Here is a 23,249-nt window from a genome sequence, read left to right as displayed (position 1 = left end):
GTCATTCATCTAAAAAGTACAACATAATACATTTCCACAACAATTCCTTCTTTGGTCGTTATTATGACTATTCAAATATTTACAATTGTATCATGAATCAATAAGGTTAAGGCATTAGCTGTTTTTGTGCGTTGTAAGCAACATGTAGCAAGCTAGGGATCGTTCACATGGTATTGGTGAGGTGGAACACACACATCAGACCTCCAGTAGACAGTTGCGCAATGATATTATGATATTTTTCAGTTGGACTGTTTTTTTCTCTCCAAATTACAATTCAGGTTGTCCGCATAAAATCTGTATATTTCAGCATGTGATCATTTGGTTAATTATTCATCCTTCTGTGGTAATTAGACACACTGTATAATGGCAGCAGATTATGCAAAAGCCCTTTTTTTTGGCCAGATCAAACAAATGGGTCTACGTATGTTTCTGTCAATATGATAGTGCAATTATGTCTCTCACTTGTTTGGTTCTCGAGGTTTTCTCTGTTGTGGAATTTTTCAAATATTTAACCCTAATGTCCAGACATGGTAATGCAACCCTGCCTTTGGCCATATTTATATCCTGACATTTATTTTCACTGTCTCACCCACACTTTGGGCTTTTTCCAGTGACTCCCTGAGCCGTCTTTATGTTTTCTGCCAAATGTCCAAGCCTCTATATCACGATCGGGATTTGGCAAAGGTAGCTGCAGTGAAGGATTATAAGCACAAAAAACGTCAGTTGAGCCAATGTAATATGTTATTCTTTCAAAGATTTGAACCTGCTTAAGGTCACCAGTTCATTAGCATGTGTGAAGGTCAAGAGTATGTTTTCATGCTGTATGTCATCAAAATGAGACTAGCAGTTAGCACTGGTTGTTAGCCATAACACACCGTGTGCACATGTGTGATCGGTCTAATTAGCTCAACGTTTAGCGAGCAGCTGTGTGCTTATAGGTGACTGTAATGTCAGCGAGGCCTCGGCGCCTGCAGTTTTAGTTTCATGGCATATTTATCAGTTTAACCTAAAGCCGGAGTTTATGTCTGATGCTTTGTGCTGCTGTTATTAGGAATTCAATTATTGTACTTGTGTGGGTAAGAAGCGTTGACAGTGAAGACTTTGTTGCATTTGACATCGCATGTGACGCAGCCTCACCTACTCAGTTTTTTTAGTGTTTTTTGTGCTTTATTTTTCTTCCTGGAATTTAGCAGAGAACATTTTGGGCCAGAAAGTGACGCTTCTTCCCCTTTTTTTATTTTTTTACGCTCTCGCGAAGCAGCAGAGGGCATGAAATTCTAATTATTGCGGCTGTGTGTTTTTTAAGTGTGAACCGGGAGAGGAGAACAGGGAGACAGAGATCTGAAATCTGTGTGCCTGATGATTTGAGGGGTTGAGGGAGTGCTTTTGAAAAACGGGAGAAATAATTTGTTGCACAGTTTTAGTCCTTTGCTCGTGTCTGCTGTCTCATTTTCCCACCGTCCCCTGAGAGAGCTGCTCAAAAGCAGCCTAATATGTCTGCAACTCATCAGCACTCTCAACAAAGCAGGCCTGTGCACATGTCTGTACATGCACGGCACTCGTTGCTCAGCCCATTCCTTCTTACTGGAAATGTAGATCTTCAGAAATGTGTCACAAATATTAAGTTTGATAACCTAAGTCTGCTGGACATTGTTGTTTTGTCAACATCACTTATTTTCAGCACATACGTGTGTGTGAGTGAGTGAACACACGCGCATCTGTCAATCCACCGAGGTTGATAAACATGGAATTAGTTCTGCTGTCAATCACCCTGGAGAGTACAGAGATGACGCGCCCGAGCTCAGACGAGCCACGCACGCACGCACACACGCACACACGCACACACACACGCACACACGCACACACACACACACACACACACACACACACGCACACGCACACGCACGCGCACACACACGCACGCATCCACCATACGAAGGGATTGACACTTGGCCCCTGGAGGTGGTCTGTGTACTGTAAACATTATTACTACTTACAGACTCACAAACGCCCTAACTGCCTGTTTGTTCCCATTTTTGTCTTCAAAACTAGCAGCACGTTTTGCCCTGTAAGCATATTTTAATATTCCATCAGGAAAACCAGCATTTGGAAATGGGCTAGATGAAAAAAAAAAAAAATGTTCCTCTCCTTTTTCCCAGTGAGCTCATGAATCAGTCAGTTTTTCTTTCTCTAATTTACTTATTTATTTTCTGCCTCTTGTGTTTTTTAGCCCTTCACTATTTATCTTGACTTCTTTATTATTGTCTCCATCTGTTCTCGTTCCTTCTGTGGTTCTTTTTTGTACTGTGTCCCTATTCAGTTCTCTTTAGTATCAAAATCTACAGTTGGCTCCTTTTCACTCGGTCTGCTCAACTTATATGTTCTCATGCGTCATCTATTTCCCCTGAAATACTTTAGTTTCAATTAATAGAGCAGGGTCCACAACGTCAAAGTTGATAGATGGATGATTTAGTATCGGCCTTCAAGGTGACCCAAGGCTAAATGCGTAAAAAAAAGAGATCCAAGCCAATAGTCCATTGGTTACCAAACAGTTTTGCTTGTGACCCCTTAAGGCTTAAAGCAACCCTGTGACCTGTGGTTTCTTATGCCTGAGTTGTCGGCACTTTGACCAGAGAGTGATGTTTGATTCCCAGTGAATCATTTACATAGTTTTTAAAGGCAAAACATCAGAAAGAGAAACAGTTTGTAGAGTGAAAATACCTACGCCATTAGTGTCAATGGTTATGTGTAAACTCTGGGTGCGTACAACAATTAATACTACTACTACAAATAGTAATGGTAACTTCATTTGTATACTGCCTGTCACACATGAAATGCAGCTCAATGTGCTTTAGAGTTTGCTCGTAAAAGCAACACACACAACATAAATCAAATACAAAGCATAAACAAAGTTAATACAAATAGAGTAAAGGCTCCAATGAGAAGGCAGAGAAATAAAAGTAGAAATGACTGTCGTAGAAAAAGATAAAAATGTACTACATAAACTAAATGCCTGCCTGAATAAGTAGGTCTTCAGTTTTTTTGTTTTTTTTTAGAAGAATCGGCAGAGCGTGCATATCTAATGTGCTGCCCAGGCTGTGGAGTCGAGGAGGGGAGTAGCTGGAAACATTTCCCCCGACTTGTTTTTGTGTGCTACTTTGAGCACAATTAAAATAGCAGCGCTTGTTGGTTGATAAGGCGTAAAAAAAACTCTGAACTGTGAGAAGGTGCTATATCATTTAAAAAAAAAAAAAGCATTGTATGTGTGTACAACAACCTTAAACCCAACTGTAAAATAAATGGGCAGCTAAAACAGGCATCTCTGTGGAAAGACTGGGTTCTAAATGGTAGGCCAGAGAAGAGGGCATCACGGTAATGAACGCGTGAATCCATTTCTTGGCTTCCGCCTTTCTTACTTTGGCAATATGTCTCAGGTAGAAGACTGCTGTCCTGGTTCCTTTTACTCATATCTTCACAGTTTAAGGGTCCGAAACGACACCGGGGAAAGCAGGATGTGTGAAACCTCCACAAGCCATTACCACATGCACAAAAACTCTGTCTTCAGTCTAACGAATACCATACATGTCAGCTGTGTGTGTGTGTGTTCCATTGTCTGCAAAAAGCTGTGGCGGGTGTAATGCAGGATGCATAACGTAGTGCAGGAGCCTTGCATCTCAGGGTGACCTTGGCGCTCGCTGATTGGGTGGGTGCTATTTTGGGCATCCTGCAGTATCCTCACGCCTGTGTTTGTCGATTCGAGCCCCGGACTTAGTGCGATATTGAAATGGGGAGGGCTTTTCCGAGTTCAGAAGGACCTACTTAGAGAGGAGCATGGGAGGCTTCTTGGGGATGGAATCCCCTGGGCAGGAAATGCAGCTATGAGACTAGTAGGGAGGCAGAGTTAGGGGTATAGATGGAGGACGAGAAAGGAAAAGAGGAGGAAGGAGGCGGGAAAGAAGAAGACAAACCTGCTGCTAATGAAATGAGACTTAAAGAAAGGGACTGAGGGTGTACAGAAACCAAGTGAGGTGGTCAGAGGATGCAGGGACCGAGACGAAAGCAAGTGAGGCAAAGACAAAAGAGAGGGGGGAGGTATTGATTCTTTCTGCCAGCTGGGGGGGAAACTCAAGCCAACTGTGCTTTCTGAAATTAGAGCCAAGGGAAAGGTGGAAGGATGGAGGAAAAAATGGTGGGGAGGAGAGCAGCAAGCAAACACAGGCACTGTTTGTATCACATTGTGCAGCGAAGAACAGTGAAAAGTGCACGCTCGTGAATAATCTATGGCCACAGCGGCGGTTGGTACAGAGGCAGGAGAACTGTACTCAAAACTGCAAAATGATCCAGATCTGTAGACACTGGTCTTTTTTGATTGGGCTTCATGTTCACCGCGTTGCTTGACGAGAAGAAAGCGATGGGGGAAACGGCCATAAAACAAACAGATGTGCATAATTCATGCGGGTGAGATCAAATCTAAGCGAGGAACACATCACGCCTACAAAACGACCGTCTAAAGAATCAAAGCACATCCGATGCCAGGCAGACGACACAAAGGATGCGGATAACGTCGCCTAAATTACCCACGCAATAACATCGGGAATGGAAATGGCAAGTTGGAATGGCCCTCAAGGCAATCATGGGTCAAATGATCGTAGTAACGCGTCAGGTTTGGTGGAAACAAACAAACAAAGTGCTTTGAAGGGGGGAGGAGGCGGCGCCGTGCTTCATTCTGCCGCCTGCACCTTACTTATTATAGTCCCCGCTCGCGTCAGGAAGGGCACAGATGGGAATAATATTGGCTGCGTTTAAGTCCGTTTACCGGCTGACTTAATGAAACGGAGTCGTTGTAAATGTAATGAGCCGAGCCTGCGCTTCTCACATGAAACTTACCCGCCATGTTTCAAAGGGGCCGTAAAACGTGTCGCTGGCGGGAGGCTCGGCGGCAATTGTTGGAGAATTTATTTTTGGTCTCTGCTGCACTTTAGCCGCGAATGCCCCGACATAAACGTTTATTTTATGTGGTTGCAGTCTTAGAATTGCTTAAGTTTGCATGTTAAATCACAAGGAGCTGGCAATTTAGCTCCATTGTTTTACTGAATACTTCATTTTGACTCGAGCACAGTGACCCATAACTTGACATTAAACTCTGCAGTCGGTCCGTTTAGTTATTTTCTAATTGGATTAACGAGTGATGGCTTCTGCCCAAAAGACATTAGTCCCAGACTACTGACAGGCGTGCTGGGCTACTTTTTTTTTGGCAGAAGGCTTCTAAATTGCTCTGCAGCTTGTAATGAAATCATCAGCGTCACATTGGGGTGTTGATTCCCTGTCAGGCCTCATTTTGCAACGCTGACGACCTTGCACTACATTATTCCCCATAAGGAATCTTAATGATGCAAAGTATATCTGGACGGGCTGTACTGTAGCTCCCTGCCTCCTGCCAGCTCTGCCCTCCGAGGCCTGGGAGCAGATATGAGGAACACGGTTTCCAAAGAAATCCTCTAAAGCCAGCAGAAGAATTGCGGCCATGATGTGCTGCAGCATGCAGTAAAAAGTGGAATCTCTCTGAGGAGAGATGGAAGAAAGACAATTTGCCTATGGGGAAATTAAATTGGAAAGATGGGACTTTTTATTTTGTGTGTGTGTGTGTGTGTGTGTTTTGACTGAACAAACGGCTGGAGCACTTTCTCTCTGTTCTCACCACAAAGTGAATGAAACGGAAAATGGCAACGCTTGTGTTGCATTGAAGAGAAGGAAGCGAAGAACGGGAGATGCCCTTCCTCCCCCTCACTTGCTCTCTCCTCCCTCACCTCTCCTTTTAACTTGTATAAGACAGCAAAAGCTGCTAATGAAACTGGCTGAGACACACGCACACGCACGCACTGGCATCAGCAGTTTTCCGTATTTACTGTGGCTCCCTGATTATGCACATGGGATAAGACTTCAGTCAATTTACTTCACCTTCTTCCCTCTCGTCTTTCTCTTAACCCGCCCTCTTTCTTAGGTAACGGTCTCTGTAACATTCTCAGTTCATCACCACTTGTACACTCTTATTTCTGTCTCAGTCTGAATGTCACTCTGTCTGAACACGCACACAATACTCATCAGATCTCCACCTTTCCCGTCCAACCGTCCACTATCTCGTTCTCTGCTCTTACTCTGAAATGTATGTTTAGATTTCCTTTATTTTTTTATTAATCTTAGGGGAGAACTATAGCATGACAGCAGTTTTCTATAATAAGCTTTTTCAATGTGTGAAACGACGGATAAAACAATTAACACGTATTACGCCCGCAAAGTGTTCCAAATGGCGTGTTTGATTAATTAGACGCCTTCGAGAAGAGTTTTTGGTGTGTGAAACAAATGAGGAGCAAAATGATTACAAATATGGAAAATAATCTTTTTTTTTTTTTTTAACCCTAATCACCTGAAGCGTCTTCAAAATGTATTAAAAGTTAAAATATATATATATTTTTTTTCTTTTTCTGGCGGTTGACAGTATTTTCTGATGAGTGATGCAAAGGGGTATCCCACTAATGACTGTGAATTGTATTAAAAAGCTGGTGTTTATGAAGCCTTTTTAAACTATTTTTGTGTGCAAAAATGCGTGCAAGTGGAACATAATTCACTCCATAAAAGCATTACGCAAAAGCAATGTACATCACATTAACAAATATTGACTTCTGAAAATATCTATCATAAAATCGATTTACTGTCATATTGTCCAGCTCTAATTGAATTTCAGTGCACAGGATTGATTTGTCTACGTGCTGTGAACGAACGCACACTTATAAGGGGGAGGAAAAAAAACTGGTGCAGATATAAACACATATTCACACAAAGAGCGAGGACATGGAAGTATAATTGCAGTATGTGCTCGCCTGTGGGCACACTTCAATTCAGTGATCAACACAAATAAATACCCTGTACACAAAAGGGATGAAAAAAAAACCAGATACACATTCGCACGTGGAAAAGGAATTGACACAAGACGTGCACATGCAGATCGCACATGCATGATGAGGAACAAGCAGAAAATCATCCCTCTTCTTTATTTATGTATTATAGCCACTTGTCTTTCCTGCCCTTGTGCTCTCTCTCTCTCTCTCTCTCTCTCTCCAGTTCCTTGCTCCCTCTGGCTGTGTCAAATGCTGCAGTGTGGGTGTCTTGGCTCAGTATACATCCAAATCTTAGTCTTGACACACACATGCACACACCAAGCAGTGTGCGGACACACGCATTGCCATTGCAGTCTTACGAAGTCGGGGAAAAACCCATTTCTGCCCTGACTACCTTTTGGCAGGAGTGAGGGAAGCGGGGAGATAAAGGAGGGCGGGGGAATGATGGAGGACTGAGTGAGATGGAGGGAGGTGTGCTTGGAGTGACGAAGCCTTGGCGAGCGCATGGGAAGGAAAATAGCGCTTGGCCTGATTTTGGGTCCAAATTACTAATCGTGTACCTCCACAGAGAATAGAATCAAGTGTGTTTTATGTGTCTATGATTCAGTAGACAACGGCTTTGTGCGTGGGCTGACATTAATCTTTGTGTGTGTGTGTGTGTGTGTTGTCATAGCTTGTGTATAGGCATGTATGCACCCGCCTTGGTCCAGCTGTGTGTTTCTGGATGCTCTTTGATCGTTAAACAGCTGTATTCACTTCTGCTTCTCATCATTTCAGAGACAACAAGCTCATTATGCTTCCATTAACTGCTGACAGAGCTACGGGTGAATGAGGGCGAGAGGGGACTGAGAGAGAGCGAGAGAGAAACGAAAGCAAAGTAAAAAAGAAAGGGGAGGCGTGACTGGCTGACTTACCCCCAAAAAAAAAGAGCGATAATGCCCCATATTAAGAGAGATTTGGGAAGAGGGATGAGCTAGGGAATAGGAGAGGCTGGACGAGGTGAAATGAAGGATATAAGATCAGAGAGGAGCTGGTGGAGAGAGGGGAGGGGGCCTTAAAACGAAGCGGGGCCTAAGTAAGATGTGAAAAGAGGGATTTGAGAACAGCGGGTGCAGTCGAATGGAGTGGTGATGGGGAAGAAGTCTCGACGTTTTGACTGGCAGCTCGTGTGTTTATTTGAATTCACCGCACACTCGTCGCTGTATGGAATCTCTAGTCTCAATTACAGGCTTTACTTTTGCTCAACAGAGTCGGCGTTTGGCCAGCATTTATTTTGGAATGATTTAGAAAATGTTTTTGTTTAGCAAAGATTCTTGATTCTCGATGGCTGGAGCAGACGCAAACTTAATTTGAATGGCCTCGGTATTCCTGAACAGAGAAGTTATTAGATTTAAGGATGCAATTGGAAAGGTGCACTCATTAGAGTGCAGATTTGATTGAATGAACACAGCCCACAGTTGGCTGAGCTGAGGCGTTGCAGTCAGCTGGGTGTGTAGTTCTCACTGGCATGGTTTATTGGTTCCTTTTTTTTTTTTTATCTGGCTGTTGGTTGATAAAATAACTGGATTTGCAAAGCTCTGAGGCTAACTAACATGTTTATTTCAATCTGGTCTCTTCTTGGATTTAATATACAATGTGTCAACAAGTGGCAATCAGTCAGTTATGCAGCAATATCAACCCACGAGTGCATAACCGCAAGTGCATAACATGAAATAATTCGTGTTAAATTTTTAATTGAAAGAGGACGAATGTATAAAGCTTTTGAAATCAAATAAAAAAATATAGTCTTACTTTAATGCCCAGTGTCAACATCTCAATGTGGTTTTCAGAGAATGTTCTCACAATTTACCAGAAAGCATTTGTAATCCCTTTAGCGCGTGTTGTTGAGTGTACCTGCAGTGTAACAGAAACTAAATCAAATTACTGTAATACGATTACATGTAACCTTACAGTGCGGGGCAGCCACAGTGGCACTTTGCCTCAGGTAAATTGGTCATAGCAGCACGGATGCACCACTGGTGTAGAAGTGGAGAGCTAGCAGATCGAACACATTGTGGTCACCTCGCGCCAGAGAGATGTGAGGAAGAGGGCGGGAAGGAAGGAAATATGGACGATGGAGCACGTTGGTAGACATTTTAAAGCTCGTGACGTGTAAGTGTTCTAGTTGAGTGGAAAGAAAATCCATAAAACAAAAATATAATGGCTCCCAACTTTTCCTGAACAGCAGAATAGTATTTAAAAATACTATAATAGTATTTTTTTATTTCTTTATGACTATAATACCCTATAGACTTAAATGTCTCCAAGCATTAAAAAAAGGTATATTTTTGACCTTTTTAGGCTTGGTTGCAGGCATATAAAACCAACATTTTTCACACATGCAAGTCAGCTGTCAGTGGCATTTCATAAAAGGTCAAAGTTGAGGACACAAGGTTTCTGCAGGAAACGGAGAAGACACTTGAAGGCAAAAGGGACGAGAAACACAGACGGAACGGTAAAGGTTAGGAGACCAAGGAGGTAAAGGAGAGAGAGGGAGCGATGTGGAACACACACACACTCACACTCGCTCTCTCACCGTATAGCAGTTAATTTTAAGTCATAAAATGTGACAGTTTGGTTCGCCCTGCAGACAGTGAATCAGCCCACAGAAACTTTCTCTGACCTGTGCTGTGTTATTTCGGGAAGATTCTTCCTTTCTGTCCCTTCAGTACACCTAAAGTTATGGCGGCACTTTGCACTTGATGTCTCTCTTTTTTTTAAATTAATTGATAGTAAACACCAGATTTTATGAGCCCACAATTCTGTTTGTCCACACGTGGACTGTAAATTCCCGTTAGGTGTCTTCTGTGGCCTTTCCTCTCGCTCTCCATTCTCCGTGTGTGCACTTTATGGCTGCATCGCTTCCAGACTATGTGAACAACTCCCATTACACTGCCGCCTGATGGCCTCGCAGCTTCCGTTTTGCTCCCCAGGATCTCAAGCAATGCGAGACAAAAATCGACTGAACGATATATATTCCTTTTATTAGTTGTGTCGTCATTGATGTGTCGCACACGTGCGTTTGTCTGCTGCGACAGATTTGTTTGTCATGCAAATAGCCGCTTGAAAGCCCAGAATAAATGCAGCGCACAACAATGTGTATTGCAAAGCTCCATCAGTGCATCTAAAATTCATTTAATGGCCATACACACTTTTTGTCTGATGCTCTGTCAATTTTGATGGTCTATAGCAGCCCTCTTAAAAATACGCCCATTAGCTCTCAGTCATTAAGTAATCCCCCGAATGATATCCGTGTCTATTTAGTTCCTGTTCGACACCTTACACCTTACATAAATGTGACAACATATTTTTTTTAACCCATCAGTCACTGTGTGTCGCAGTTGCATTCAGGTACAGTAAAGGTTGCAGCAACGAGAGATAAAATACATGCCTTGAAGTGCAGTGTAATATATTTATACCTTGATTACTATCGCTTATGCACAAAGAAAATACTGTGAAAAGTTTCATGTCTCAAGTAAGATTAGTTTGTGAAGAAAAGAAAGACAACAACCATCACAGAACACTGCTAATCGTCAGAGAGTCGTCTTACATTTTGTTCAAAAGATGAATGCAGCAAATGGGAATCGGACAAACGCCGTCCGTTGACGGATGAAGCCACCAGTGTCACATATTCCAAGTCGGCTATTGTTGCTCCCCGCTGTCATCTTAGTCTGCAGTTGGCTGACATGAGTCGCGTACTGTACCGCTTCAAACCTTTGGACTCCGTTGCGTCTTATCGCCCGTCCTTTCATCGCTCTTGCGTCACACGTTTCAGTCATTATTCATCTGCAGGCTGGCTGGCTGCAAACGCCCCGTCGTCAGGGTCCTCGCTGTAAATCCAGCTGCACTTTGGTTTCGCTCGTAGCGCTTCTCGGTCATTCTCTATTTATCTCAGTGTCTTTCGCTCAATCTCTTGCTCCATGTAGTTTCCCTCGCTTTGTCTCAGTTTACCCCCCTACAGCCATCTGCTCCATTCACCATCTACCTTCCCTCATTCTTTTTTTCTTCTTTTCGTCACTGCCCCATCGCTGCGCTGCCATCTGTCCATCCGTCCATCTGTGACCTTACTCTTGACTTTCTTTTTTTTCCTCTTAATTTCTTAATATTTTTTTTAGATGAAAAGGCTCATTATCTGAGGGCCTGCCAAATCTGGATGCCGAGGAAAAAAAGAGGTTTTGAAAGGGGAGCAAAGGCCAACTGCCACTTACGGAGGAGATGGCACTGGGGGCAAACTGTTGGTATCGAGCCATGTGGAGGAAGAGAGCGAAGAAATCTGACGGGAGAAAAGATGAGGGAAGGATCAGAGAGCAGTGAAGTGAGGGAGGCTGCAGGAGAAGGGAGAGGCTGTCGCCTCAGATAGAAATGGGTTTTTTGTAGGATATAAGATTTTAGCTTTTTTTTTTTTTTCATGGGTAGTCTGGACAGGGTCGCCATTTTTGCAAGCTGCGATGTACATCCTCATCGGCAGATGGGGGTTGGTATTATTTGGCGTAATGAGTGAGGAAAAGGCCACGCGTCTGACCTTCTGTGTTGGCATTCATTCAGGCTGCTGAAGTGTCCTTCAGAATAACATGAAGTCTGCACCAGTGTTGGTTGCTCAGTCTGACCTCTGACCTCTCAGTCCATGGGGAAACATAACGAAGCTACCCTAAAAAGGAGGACTTTTTGAGGAGCTTGAGGAGGTGCTATAATTGGAATTATTATAGCTTCAGTAATTAATTTTTACGAGCCGTGCTTAGTGGCACGGCTCTGGGGAAGGCAGTGTTGCTGATGTCAATCCGCCACTTTGATGCTGGCTGAAATATTTAAGTACAACCTAACAGATCTGCTATTAATCAAAAGATTCTGATGTCTTCCAATAAGACTTACCCGTGTGTCAATCACATTGTGAGATTTGGCACACACTCTTCCCTCATCAGTATGTATTGCTGTGGTTGAGACACTTCCTTATAGCTTAAGCAGCACGGGGCAGAGCGTAGACTCCCATAATTTAAACATCACATAAGGCCACAGCTGCGAACCCATTTTAAGCAGAGCTTGGGCGTTCTAGTCTCCAAATTGAGAAGCTGTGCATCATGTAATACTAATGACCACGCTCAGCAAACACTTAAACACGGGGTAATGTGGCCATCGATTCAGGAGGGTCTCAATGCTCCACGTCCAAACACATTCTCCATGAGAATAATAATACGCCATAATGTATTGCTGTTTCAGACTCTGTATCCCGGCTTCTTTTACTGCGGCATTTGCAATATGTTTGTCTTCACTGTTCCAAATTTGATGACCAAACATGTTGTCCTCAAATCCTTTTGGCATTAAAATGAATCCGCAGGAGTGTGGTGGTGGTGGGGGGGGGGGGTGAAGAAGGAGGTGGAGGATGACCTGAATCTGGGTTGCCCAGAGTAGAAGTGAAGAGTATGGAAAAGGCATGATTGGACGGGGAAGGAAATAAGTGATTGGCTTAAAGTCCGGAGAAGGACTGAGATGAAGGGATGAATTACATTAATACATTAATCGGTAAACGGATGGAGGGATTCCTGGCCAAGCTCCTTTCCCATTACAGCTGGGATGAATATGAACGTGTGGGCGCATACGGGACTGTCGGGGTGTGTGTGTGTGTGTGTGTGTGTGTGTGTGTGTGTGTGTGTGTGTGTGCGCACACACACACACACAGACGATTGTGTTCATTATGATCATGCTTAGTGTGCCTCTGGGCACGTATACGTGCACATTGCTGCATAGGTTTGCGCTCCTGTATGTTTGTCGCTTGTCTACAATGTGCTCGGGTAGGTGAGCGCCGCTGCTTTGGCAGCTCGCTGCAGCAAGAGGATTAGAGAGGTGGCACCACGGAAAGCTGATCTATTTGCGAGTTCCGAGTGCGTGTTTGTGTTATTCTGCGGTTGTATCGGCAGTGAATCGGATGAGGGTTGTGTGTGTGTGTGTGTGTGTGTGTGTTGCGAGCCTGAAAGGGAATTGGATCAGATCACAGAGCATCTTGGTGCCAGATTAACTACAATCCCCACAAGAGAGGAAAGAAATGAAAGAAAAGGGAAGAAGTGAGCTGCAGTTAAAAGGAAGAAGCAGCGGTTTAGATGAGGGGGGGCTGTACTGTAGGATCTGGTTATGCAATAACTGCTGGGTGATGGGACTACGCGCCTATAAAGTTGCTGTGAGAAGCACCTTATTAGACAGCTTTTCATTTTCAGACTGTGATACCCTTGTGTATTTTACAAAAAGAAACGGCAAAGGAAAAAAAAGAATCAGAGTGTATGTGATCATCCTCTATTCCATGGCAGTGGCTATTCTCAAAATGAAAGCCACATTTGCCATAAACTCTGTTGCTGTCATAAAGATGGTAGGACTCCTCCCCTCCCTTCCCCTGGTGACTGTGTGCAGTTCTTCTTTGGGCTCCACTGAAACATTAAGATGTAGTGATATTTCCCCCCCCTTGTCTGTGCTTTACTCATTCCAGCCCTCAGCAGTGCCTGAAGCTTTGTTTTGGCATATTTTGTTTGGGTGCTTTAACGCAATCCAGCTCATTCCCTGTACGGCCAGGGGAGCATTGCATGGTTTTATTGGTTGCTATAATCATTCCTCCTGTCCGTGCTGGTCATAAAGAGAAGCTATTCATGCAAAGAGACATTATAAAGTTCAAGTTTGTCTTTTTTTTTTTTTTATAAAAAATAGTGTGAAACCAGACGGAAGAGACGGTGTACCGCATAGCAGTTTATTTCTTGCGAGACCCTGCTTGCCTGGAGGCACGAATAGCTGTCAGTCAATGTCCCCACAAGTATTTAAAAACCTACAGCCTTGTTTCTGGGTTCAAAACAATTGTGTTAAGGAACAGAATCATTTAAACCCCTGGTGTCAGTCAGCTGGCTCTTAATGTCACTCTGCAGTTATCTGCCAGGCTGTGTGTGTGTGTGCGGACACACACACACACACACACACACACACACACACACACACACACACACACACACACACTAATTAGACCACCAGACAAAAGCCATTTAACAGGTCAGTACCATCGACATACGATTGATTTGTTTTGTTCCTTCAGCTGCGTCATGCACATCACGCCTCAAGCTGCGGAGCATGTACCACATTACTCTGACTGCCTCTGGACATTTCACGACCCAGCATGCACTGCTTTCTTGTTGACGGACGTGGGGCATTGAGGGAGGACCGGAGTAATCGCTTGGCTTTATGCACGATGTGCAGTGAATCACCAATGTTGTTTTTCTCTCCTTTTTTCTTCTCACAGGATTTGCATGTAGTGACAGCTATCTGGCCGCAGCAACCTTGAGCAGAAACCATATTTTCCTTTTCAGGATTTAGGTGTATTGAAAGTGCCGGACGTATGACCTCTGAGAGGTTTTTTACTAGTGTTGGATTGAACATCTGTGAAATACTGTCTTGCAAGCGCCTCCATTTCTTCTCGCTGTGTCTAATCAAAGTTTGTTTCCGTGCTTTCGAGTTCCAACACTTAAATCATTGTTGTGCTTACAATGCTCGGAGTCTTTGTGCCCTTGCAGAGATGACGCTGCGGTAAGGCCCTCAAATAAATATGGCGCTCGACACAGTAGAAATATTTTGTCAGTTCCAAACTAAAGAGAGCAAAAAAGAGCAAAAAACCACAACAACTGTACTAATTAGTTATATGTAGTACACCTGTTCCCCTGCACTAGAAACACCATCTCTTGGGGAATGGAGTTTTTTATTTTATTTTGTATGACCCATAAAAAGGAAGACAAACTACATTATATCAGTGGGGTGGAACACGGTCTCATCTCTGACACATTTCACCGTGTCTTTTAATCTGTACCATTAATATAGCGGTGGACCGACATGGCACTCAGTCCAGACACATTGAGGCTAATCACAAGTTGCTGATCCAGAGCGGCCGAGCAGCCAAACGGGATCGCACGGGTAATGTTGCTACACTTACAAGAGTCCGTGCGGCTTAAGTCCCAAACATCACTCGGCTTAGGCAAAGAAGATGAAGATTAGACAGCGTGCAGTGCCAGCAGAAAACACACAAAACACTCGCGCAGACAAAAGGAAAGTGGGAGCACTTCTCGAAAGTGCATTGTTCCAGCTTTTCAGGGTTGCAGAAGACGAAGTAGCCCTCAGCAAGTACACCAAGAAACCCAAACGCCTCTGTGCTCTCGCACACATTTTTATCAAGTGTGGAAATGATATCACTGCTAATGTTGCAACAATGTGAACATAACTGAAATGTTTCAGAATAAAATCTTTTTTTTTTGCTGGGAACAACGTTGTATCTTTCAACTAAAAATACACAGTGTATAAAAGTACGAAGGGAAACATCAAGGACACGGACTCCCGTGCACCAACACATCCAGCAACTGGAAATTTCTCGCCTGCTTGACGGTTTCCACTGCAATCTTTTTTCTTTTCTTTTGCATTGAAATGAGGCCACAATCATCCCATTCAACCTCTTGTCAGGGACACTCTTTTGCGTGTTCCACCTCAGAGGTGTCAGTCTGTGTGGGCAGCTGCACTTAATCATCTTCTCTTCCTTGCTTCGTGATCATTATCCTCCTGGAGATAATTACTTGACGAGCGTGTTGCCGTGAACGACGCGCGGTGGTCAGCAGCGGCATTTCTGGCCCATTCCAAGAAAAGTACTGCCAGCGCCTTTTGCTTTTTTTGGACTGTGATTTCTGACCTTGCCATCAGCAACAACAGAAACTATTATTGGATTTTCAAGATCAAGCAGCATTCTTATTTCTTTAGGACTCAGTGCTGTTTGCGTTCTTGCTGCAGCCTCACCTTGGGAGTGGAGCCAATCGGTTTTGCCCAAGATGCCTCTACTTTATGTGGGCTGCTGCTGTCTCCTCCACACTTCGGAATCCTCAGGGATTCCTCATGAGGAAATGACCACTCGTTTTTGGAAACTGGGATCTTTATGCCGTCCCTGCTTTACTCCATCTGGTTGAGCAACATTGTCACCCAACCTTTCTCTATTGTTATGAACACTTTGAGTAAGAGTCTTCATTGAATTAGGATTTTGACATCCTGTAACAACATGGCACACGTGATTTCAAGCTGAAGTGTTGAAAAGAGAGAGAAAGAGGAACCAGGGAGAGCGACGGTCCCTCCATCATCGAAGCTCTCTGCTATTCTTTCCCTCCCTGATTTACTCCATCTAATCCTCGTTTTCACTCCGGACGTCTCTTTGTCCTCTCTCCCCACACCTCTAACGAAACACTACGATTCCTTGTGTCCGTCCTCCATCGGTCCGTCTTTATCTCCCTCTCCCACTACTCTTGAACTGTTCTTAGTGCGCTTCGTTTCTCTCTCTTGCTCCCTCCTTGGCGCACAGTACCAGCTATCTGTCTCTGTCACTTCCTATTCAAAGCCATACGCCAAGGTCCATTCATCAGGGCTGTGGTCGCTTTAGCACAATCGCTCACACACATTGTGGTCAGTTGCAGGAGCTAAATGTGTGAATGCACATTATGCTTTTAAAGAAATAGCGTGGCGCGGTAGGATGCGTGTACGCGGCGCCCCCGCTGGCCGCACCCGGTGCTAACACAGCCCCATTGACTGTCGGACCTTATGAAACCCTGACCGCTCCATCTGTTGCACTGGCTGCTACTTCACTCACTGACTCAACGTGTGTGTGTGTGTGTGTGTGTGTGTGTGTGTGTGAGCGCGAGAGAGGGAGTGCAATACGTAGTGACACATATGTGTGTGTGTGTGTGTGTGTGGCTTTCACTGTTTCCAGTTGAGAAATGAGGCCTTGGGTACTAGCTGCAATGAAACATCTGGCTGCACACAGAAGTTGACAAGAGTGACGTTGTGTCTGTGTATACGGTCAGTGTATATGTGTGTGTGTATATATATATACATACACACACACAGTATATGTGCTTCTGTGTATTGTATTGATGTAGATACACACATGGATTCGTTGTGTGTGTGGTTGTGTTTTCTTATTCCTGACTGTCTTTTGAGGTCAAGGGTTCTGTATTAAACATCAGCTACACTGTAATTGTAGACGGCACTGTGGGTGTTTTTTGTAGGTTGGTTTGGATGTATGTTTGTGTATGGGGCTTCATAATTGGAGTGTGTGTGTGCGTGCGCGATCCCTCTAATGAGTCTCTCTGGTAAAACCTGTGGGGAGCTACAGATGCCATAAATGGGATTAATCTCCCTCTGCAGAGGAAACTCTGCTGAGTGTCTCTGAATATCTCAACACAGATGATGTTTTACAAGGTTGCAGTAAATATTAATACATGTGTTGCATGTGGGTGTGTGTGCTTCGCTCCAGATCTGTGTCTAATTTCCTCCTGAGAAGAGTTTTCTTTCCAGAAAACTTAATTATACCAGCTCTGGGCTTAACGAGAGGCTGACGAGCTCTGAGCAGGTGTTGCCCGTGTATAATGCATCATGGATTCTATGTCATAACTGCAGCTCCAAAACCTTTTTGAGCTGGTTTAGCGTTTGTTTAGTTGCCAAATTCTAATCGCTGCAGATTTAGCTTCGGGCCATCTTTGTCTCTGCAATCCATCCCTCTCGCTGCCTCTGCCCATGCGATTGTCTTGACATTCACGCTCGCCAAATGCTGGAGACGAAAGCGACGCCGAAGGCACTAGGCCGGTTTAACAATTAAAGACGAAACATGCATTTTTCTCTTTGAACACTGGTGTGAAGGAATTAGTTTAGATCGTTCACTTCGCTTCCTCCCGGTTTGTTCGTCTGATTCCCACAAAATGAAAAAAAAAAGACTAGAGAGGGCGGGAAGGAAGCAACGGGCACACACTGTCCGTGCAACAGATGGTTTCCGAGAGACACGCACAGATGTAGGTGGTGCTGTTGCCTTTCCTTGGGTTGCTCACATCTGTGCCTCCTGGGGAAATTAGATTTCCTGTTTTGCAGCTAGTGTTTTGGAGGTTTGATTGCTTGTAGCCCTCTAATTTCCTCCTAATGTTTGGATGTTGTTTTCGTCCAATATTTTCTTCCCTCAAAATGGGATACATTTCATATTATGGCAACTGATTATAGGAATAATCAGTGATGAGGCTGGATCTGATCTGAAGAACTTGAGCTGCTCTGATTGGTTAAATTGGTGGAAACATTTGGAACGCCAATCCGATTGCTTTGCTTGAATCATCTGTGTAAACTTGTCTAGTCTCAAAGTTATAATGATAATAATGATACATTTTTATTTATAAAGCTTTTACAAGGCAATTACACTCTGCTTGCAGCTCCCACTGGGCAAAATTAAACTCTCGCTGAGACGAACCAAAGTGGAGTTTTGAAGGATGAGTATGGAACGCTGGCATTGGTCTACTAACATGCACATTTCCCTCATAATTATCATGTTTCACCCTGAATGGCATGTTCAACGTCTCACAGAAAAAACATGGATCAGCCCATTCCGGGTGTTCCTATCTTAGCAAAGCAAAGTGGTTACACTAGATGGTTATATATTGAGTTTTTATTTATTTATTTAGTCTTCCGAATTGACCTACGCAGGTGCCGCATCAGATTTTGGATTTATCCACATTTCTTTCACTGAAAAACATCTCTAAGTGGGGCAAAAACTATGATTGTAAGAGCCATAATTAAAAGTTGAAATGGACATTAAAATCTAAATGGACATGTCCAGCCGTCAGTATATGATGAACATGTATAACTATAACCGAAAGGAATATAGTCGGTTAAAAGGAAAGCGTGACTAGATATTGGATTATGTGTTGTTATCGCCTCTTAAATGAAGAATACGTAATAAAAAACGCTATTGAAATGTTTTAAAAGGTATGAAGAGCATTACATTGTATTCTAAATGGTACATTTGCACACCGCAGTGCTGATTAAAATGAGAACGATTCTTTTCCAAAAAGAGAAAACTGTCTTTTGGCAGACAAAATAAAAGTCCTTCATCAAGGATGGAGAGTTGGTCCAAACTAAAATGTATGAATCGACTGAACGTTCAGTATAAGCAGTTTGCACTGAACGGTTTTGCGGATATAAGCATCATCGTCTGCTCTGATCCACATTTATATTTGCATATGTCAGCATAATGTCTTTTTGTTTCTTTATCCTTACCTGATGCGACAGCAACCCTGGTCCTGTTTTCGCCTCGTGAGTCCGTGTGTGACTCATCATGGCAAAATGTGCTCCAGGAAGTGTGGTCCCACTTTACACCCCATGCTGGTGACACGATAACAAGATGTAATTGTGTAATTTTACCATTGCTATATCTGTGTTTAAAAGAAAAAAGTAATTTATATCAATCTGACTTAAGGTGACTGGGTTGCAATGTGTGCAGAGGGACACTTACGGTATCGTCCTATGTCCGTTGACGTGTGCTTGTTATTCGTGAAAATATAAGGCCCAAGTCTTCAGAGGACATACTATCGTCCTGGCACCTGTGAGACAAATTCCTGGAGATTTATTGTACCCGATACTGATTGTGATTCTGATTGTGAAAATGGACGTTTTATGAGGACGAGTTCTCAATAAATCCTTTTTGATTGATGATCTAATTATTGCAGAGCAGGGAAATGATGAGAAATGCCCTTTTCCCTCTGTACAAATAAAACACAAAGCTTATCCCCCCTCCACACTCTTTTTATGTAGTCAGAGAAAAGAGAGAAGACAGGTTTTTTTTTTGTGCTTTCGGTTTCACGGCTCATTAAGATGAGTGAGTGCTCCTTCTTGAGTGTTTACACAACCAACATCATTACTTAGATAATTCAGAGCTGTAAAACTGCTTTCTCCTCATGTTGTGTTTTTTTCTCTCTTTTTTTTTTTTTTTGCTGCAGGTGGGCTACGAGAACGCAGGCACCGTGGAGTTCCTGGTCGACAGAAACAACAAACACTACTTCATTGAGGTCAACTCTCGACTCCAGGTGGAGCACACGGTCACCGAAGAAATCACTGAGTAAGTAGCAGATGCTTACATGTGCGGAGGGCAGGCGGGCAGCTGGATGGTAGCGGCGATTGTCATCTTTTTGTTTGCCGTCTTCTGTGCACAGACGGATGTGCAGAGTCGAGGTGCTTTAGATGGTTCCCACTCTGAAAAGTTGCTGAAATGGAGAGAGTGAGGGTCGGACGTATGGAGGTGTAAAGGGGGAGGGTGTTAGACAGAAGCAAAGAAAGACAAAAAGAAAGAAGGGACTGATAGAAGGTACAACGAGGCGGAGGAGAGGGGGATTGGGAAAGAGAAGAGCCAGAACGGGTGGGATCAGTGTAGTGAAAAGCAGAGAGAAGAGGTCAGAGAGAGGGCGAGAGACAATGGGAGTGAAGGGGAGAGAGAGCAAGAGAGAGAATAGTGGAAGATATAAATAGCATTCCGCTTTACTGATGACCTGTGAGATTCACTCGGCTGAAACAGATGGGTCTCAAACTAATACGCACACACCCTCACACACACACACACCCTCTCACACGATATAGACCAAAAAAAGCACACAGGTACAAGTATAAAGGCCCTCCAGACACACCAGAATGCTGCAATTACGCTAATTCATATTGGATTTCCTGCATAATTATCTCAATTAATGAATTAAGCTGACAGACTAACAAATCAGTGCAACTAATAGGAAGTTATAGGCAGGAGGGGGGATTTGCATGGGAACTAAATTATTCCACCTGTTCCTATGGCAACCCGACATGACTGACAATTTAGTTGGCTGCACTCGCTCGCTGTCTCAATCAGTGTCTGCTTTAGCACCTTCTTTGATCTCTTCTGTCTCTCGGTCTTCGCGTGAAAAGGAAATCAAACCACTTTTTTCCTCTTGCTATACCCGCGTTGCATCACAGCAAACTAAATCAGCTGCAGATGTGTGGGAAAACTCATCAGTTAAACATCGACGTCCCCGGCGATCATTAAGTCAAACAACCACCGCTCACAACAAACAGTCAATTTAGTTTGCCCCAAACCGTTCTGGGGCAAACTGTGTTATTTGTGTTATTTTGATTAAAATGGTGTCCACTTTTAAGTATATCCTGTCAGTTTAGGTCTTTAATCTTTAGGCTTGCTCTAAAATGGCACTCAGTAATGATGATCCAAAAGGCAAATGTGACAGCAAAAATGTAGGTCTTGTATTTATTTATTTTTCTTTGTAGGGCTGTAGTTTTCCGTGTTTTGTGTGTGTTCACCTGCCATACATTCTTCATTTGAGTTCACGCCCTCTCTCCATAAAATTGGTCTTCACTGACAAGGAAAGGAAACATGTTATTATCTCAATAGTCGGTAGATTAAAGCCCCTAGACACTGTTAGTACACCCACACAGGCCACTTCCTTTAGCTGATTAGACATCTTCCAAGGACTGTGTGGGCTTGTACGGACCCTCTGACTCTGCTGGGAACTTTGTTTTTCTGGTTATGGCAGGTTGTATTACCCCTTTATGATTCCATAAAGAGCAGATGAAGCGCCTCAGCAAATTCCCAGCATAGTTCCACCCAACTGTGTGTGTGTGTGTGTGTGTGTGTGTGTGTGTGTGTGTGTGTGTGAGACCTGTGTGCTAACATCTCTAACACCAAGGCAAAATGTAATATTACATATACAAAAGGTAAAATATAATATTACATATACAAAAGGTAAAATATAATATTATACGGCGTAATATTGAGGCTGAACACATTTTCCATTTTCTTCCTTTCTGCAATTCTGCAATAAATATCAGACATGTAAAAGTGGTATATATTTAGTTTTTGCTTTGTGGGGTATCATTAAAGCAAATCAAGACGTGTGTAGCTCGGGCTGGTGAGTGCTTGACATGCAGGATATCAACGAATAATCTTTTACGATTCAGCTTTAATTTGTATAACACCATGTTGTCTCTTTTAATCCATTTTATGTTTTTTTTTTATTGTATTTCTATTTTTCCAGCATGATTTTTGAGTCTTTAATTTTTCCAATTCTTTACTTTTATCTCACTGTATGAAACATTAAAATGTGCTTAGCTCCACTGTGGTTTTTTTGGGAAGCAATAATGTTGGAAGAAAATGGGATATTTAACTATCATAAATCATGTATTTCATGTCCACAGAGCAGATAATCTAAAATGTAAACCTCACAGAATTGCCCTCCTTTTCTATCGCCGTTATCAAATGCATTGTCATATTTAATACATTTAAAAATGAAAAAGCGCTGCAATAGATGATGGAGCACGCTGAAGAACTCGGGCGATATATCTCACGCTAACGTTTTCATCTTGCAACCCACCACGGATGTCATGCTTGATTATTTGTGAGGAGAAAATGGGATGGGAAGTATCTTGACATCTTTATTCGGCCTACCCTCCTTTTTGTTCTTTTCTAATATATCTCCTCCTCCTCTTTATCGTGAAACGGCTTTCGTACCTGCGCTGAAACACTCAGGAGTGGGCGGGGCTCACGCGGCCTTCCTGTGCGCCCATGAGCGAGACAATGACCTGATGGAAAAGTCTTTTCTCTACAGATCCCTAGAAATGTGACGTTTCTGGGGAATTGGGGTCATTGACAGGAGTGCAGTAATTACTTTGAAACTGGGCAGCACCCCGCATGAAACAGCACATGTCGGGAAGGCAAAAAAAAGTTTCGGCTGTCGCGGGCAACACTTTCAATTTGCGCCGCTTTCCTTTTAAGCCGAGCTGGAGCTCTAAGCAGCAGCTGAAGTATCCGACGGCTGCAAGGAGAACTCGGCACACATCAATCTAAATTGTAGGGGACATGTACCCTTTTTACAAGGGGACGCGTATTACATTTCACTGTAAATGACTGCATTGTGGTCTCATTTGAACATTATATCCATTAGTTTCAGCTTTTCCGTCTCACGCCGCTGCACTCCCAATCTCTGAGGTGTGAGCACATTCCTCCTTGTTTGTTACTAATAGACTTGTCAGCCAGGTATTTTTCACACTGAGCGGTGAAACTCTCCCTTTTTTAAACTTTGCGTTCATTCCCCAACTTTCCCAAAACCCTCGCTGTCTTTCATCACTCTCACGTCTCCTGCCTAATTCCTTCCTCATCAATCATTCCCTCTTCGATTTGCTCGCTTTCTCGAGCTGCATTTGAGCTTTGGCTGCTTTGGGTTTAATCTTCATTCTATCTCTGCCTTTTGCGTTCGCTTTTCTTCCTTTTGTGTCACATACATCCAAATGCAATGTTTTCTTTTTGGGCATGCATCTCCACTGGCTGCTATGACAGGAAGCCTACCTTTAGTGCATGTCTGAGTAACTGCATTTGAAATACCCGTTCAGCCTCTCCAGCTCTCCCTTAACTTGTTGTTCATTCCTCACTCCTCTCGGTTTCTCTTCCTTAGCTCGGCTTTGTTTGTTTGAGATGTG

General features: G+C 43.4%; 1 protein-coding gene across 1 annotated transcript in view; it reads left to right on the top strand.

Annotated features, from left to right (window-relative positions):
- The window catches only part of pcxb (pyruvate carboxylase b), a gene marked incomplete at its 5' end in the record, with an annotated part of 237,021 nt that overhangs the window by 18,494 nt on the left and 195,278 nt on the right, over nucleotides 1-23,249 (top strand). Inside the window, one exon of the mRNA XM_079215460.1 lies at nucleotides 19,739-19,857. Within this exon, the coding sequence (XP_079071586.1) occupies nucleotides 19,739-19,857 (119 nt within the window). The remainder of the gene's footprint in view (nucleotides 1-19,738; nucleotides 19,858-23,249) is intronic.

Source organism: Taurulus bubalis (genome assembly GCF_910589615.1).
Source record: "Taurulus bubalis genome assembly, chromosome: 3".
NCBI lineage: Eukaryota > Metazoa > Chordata > Actinopteri > Perciformes > Cottidae > Taurulus > Taurulus bubalis.
This window is presented reverse-complemented; position numbering and strand designations above follow the sequence as displayed.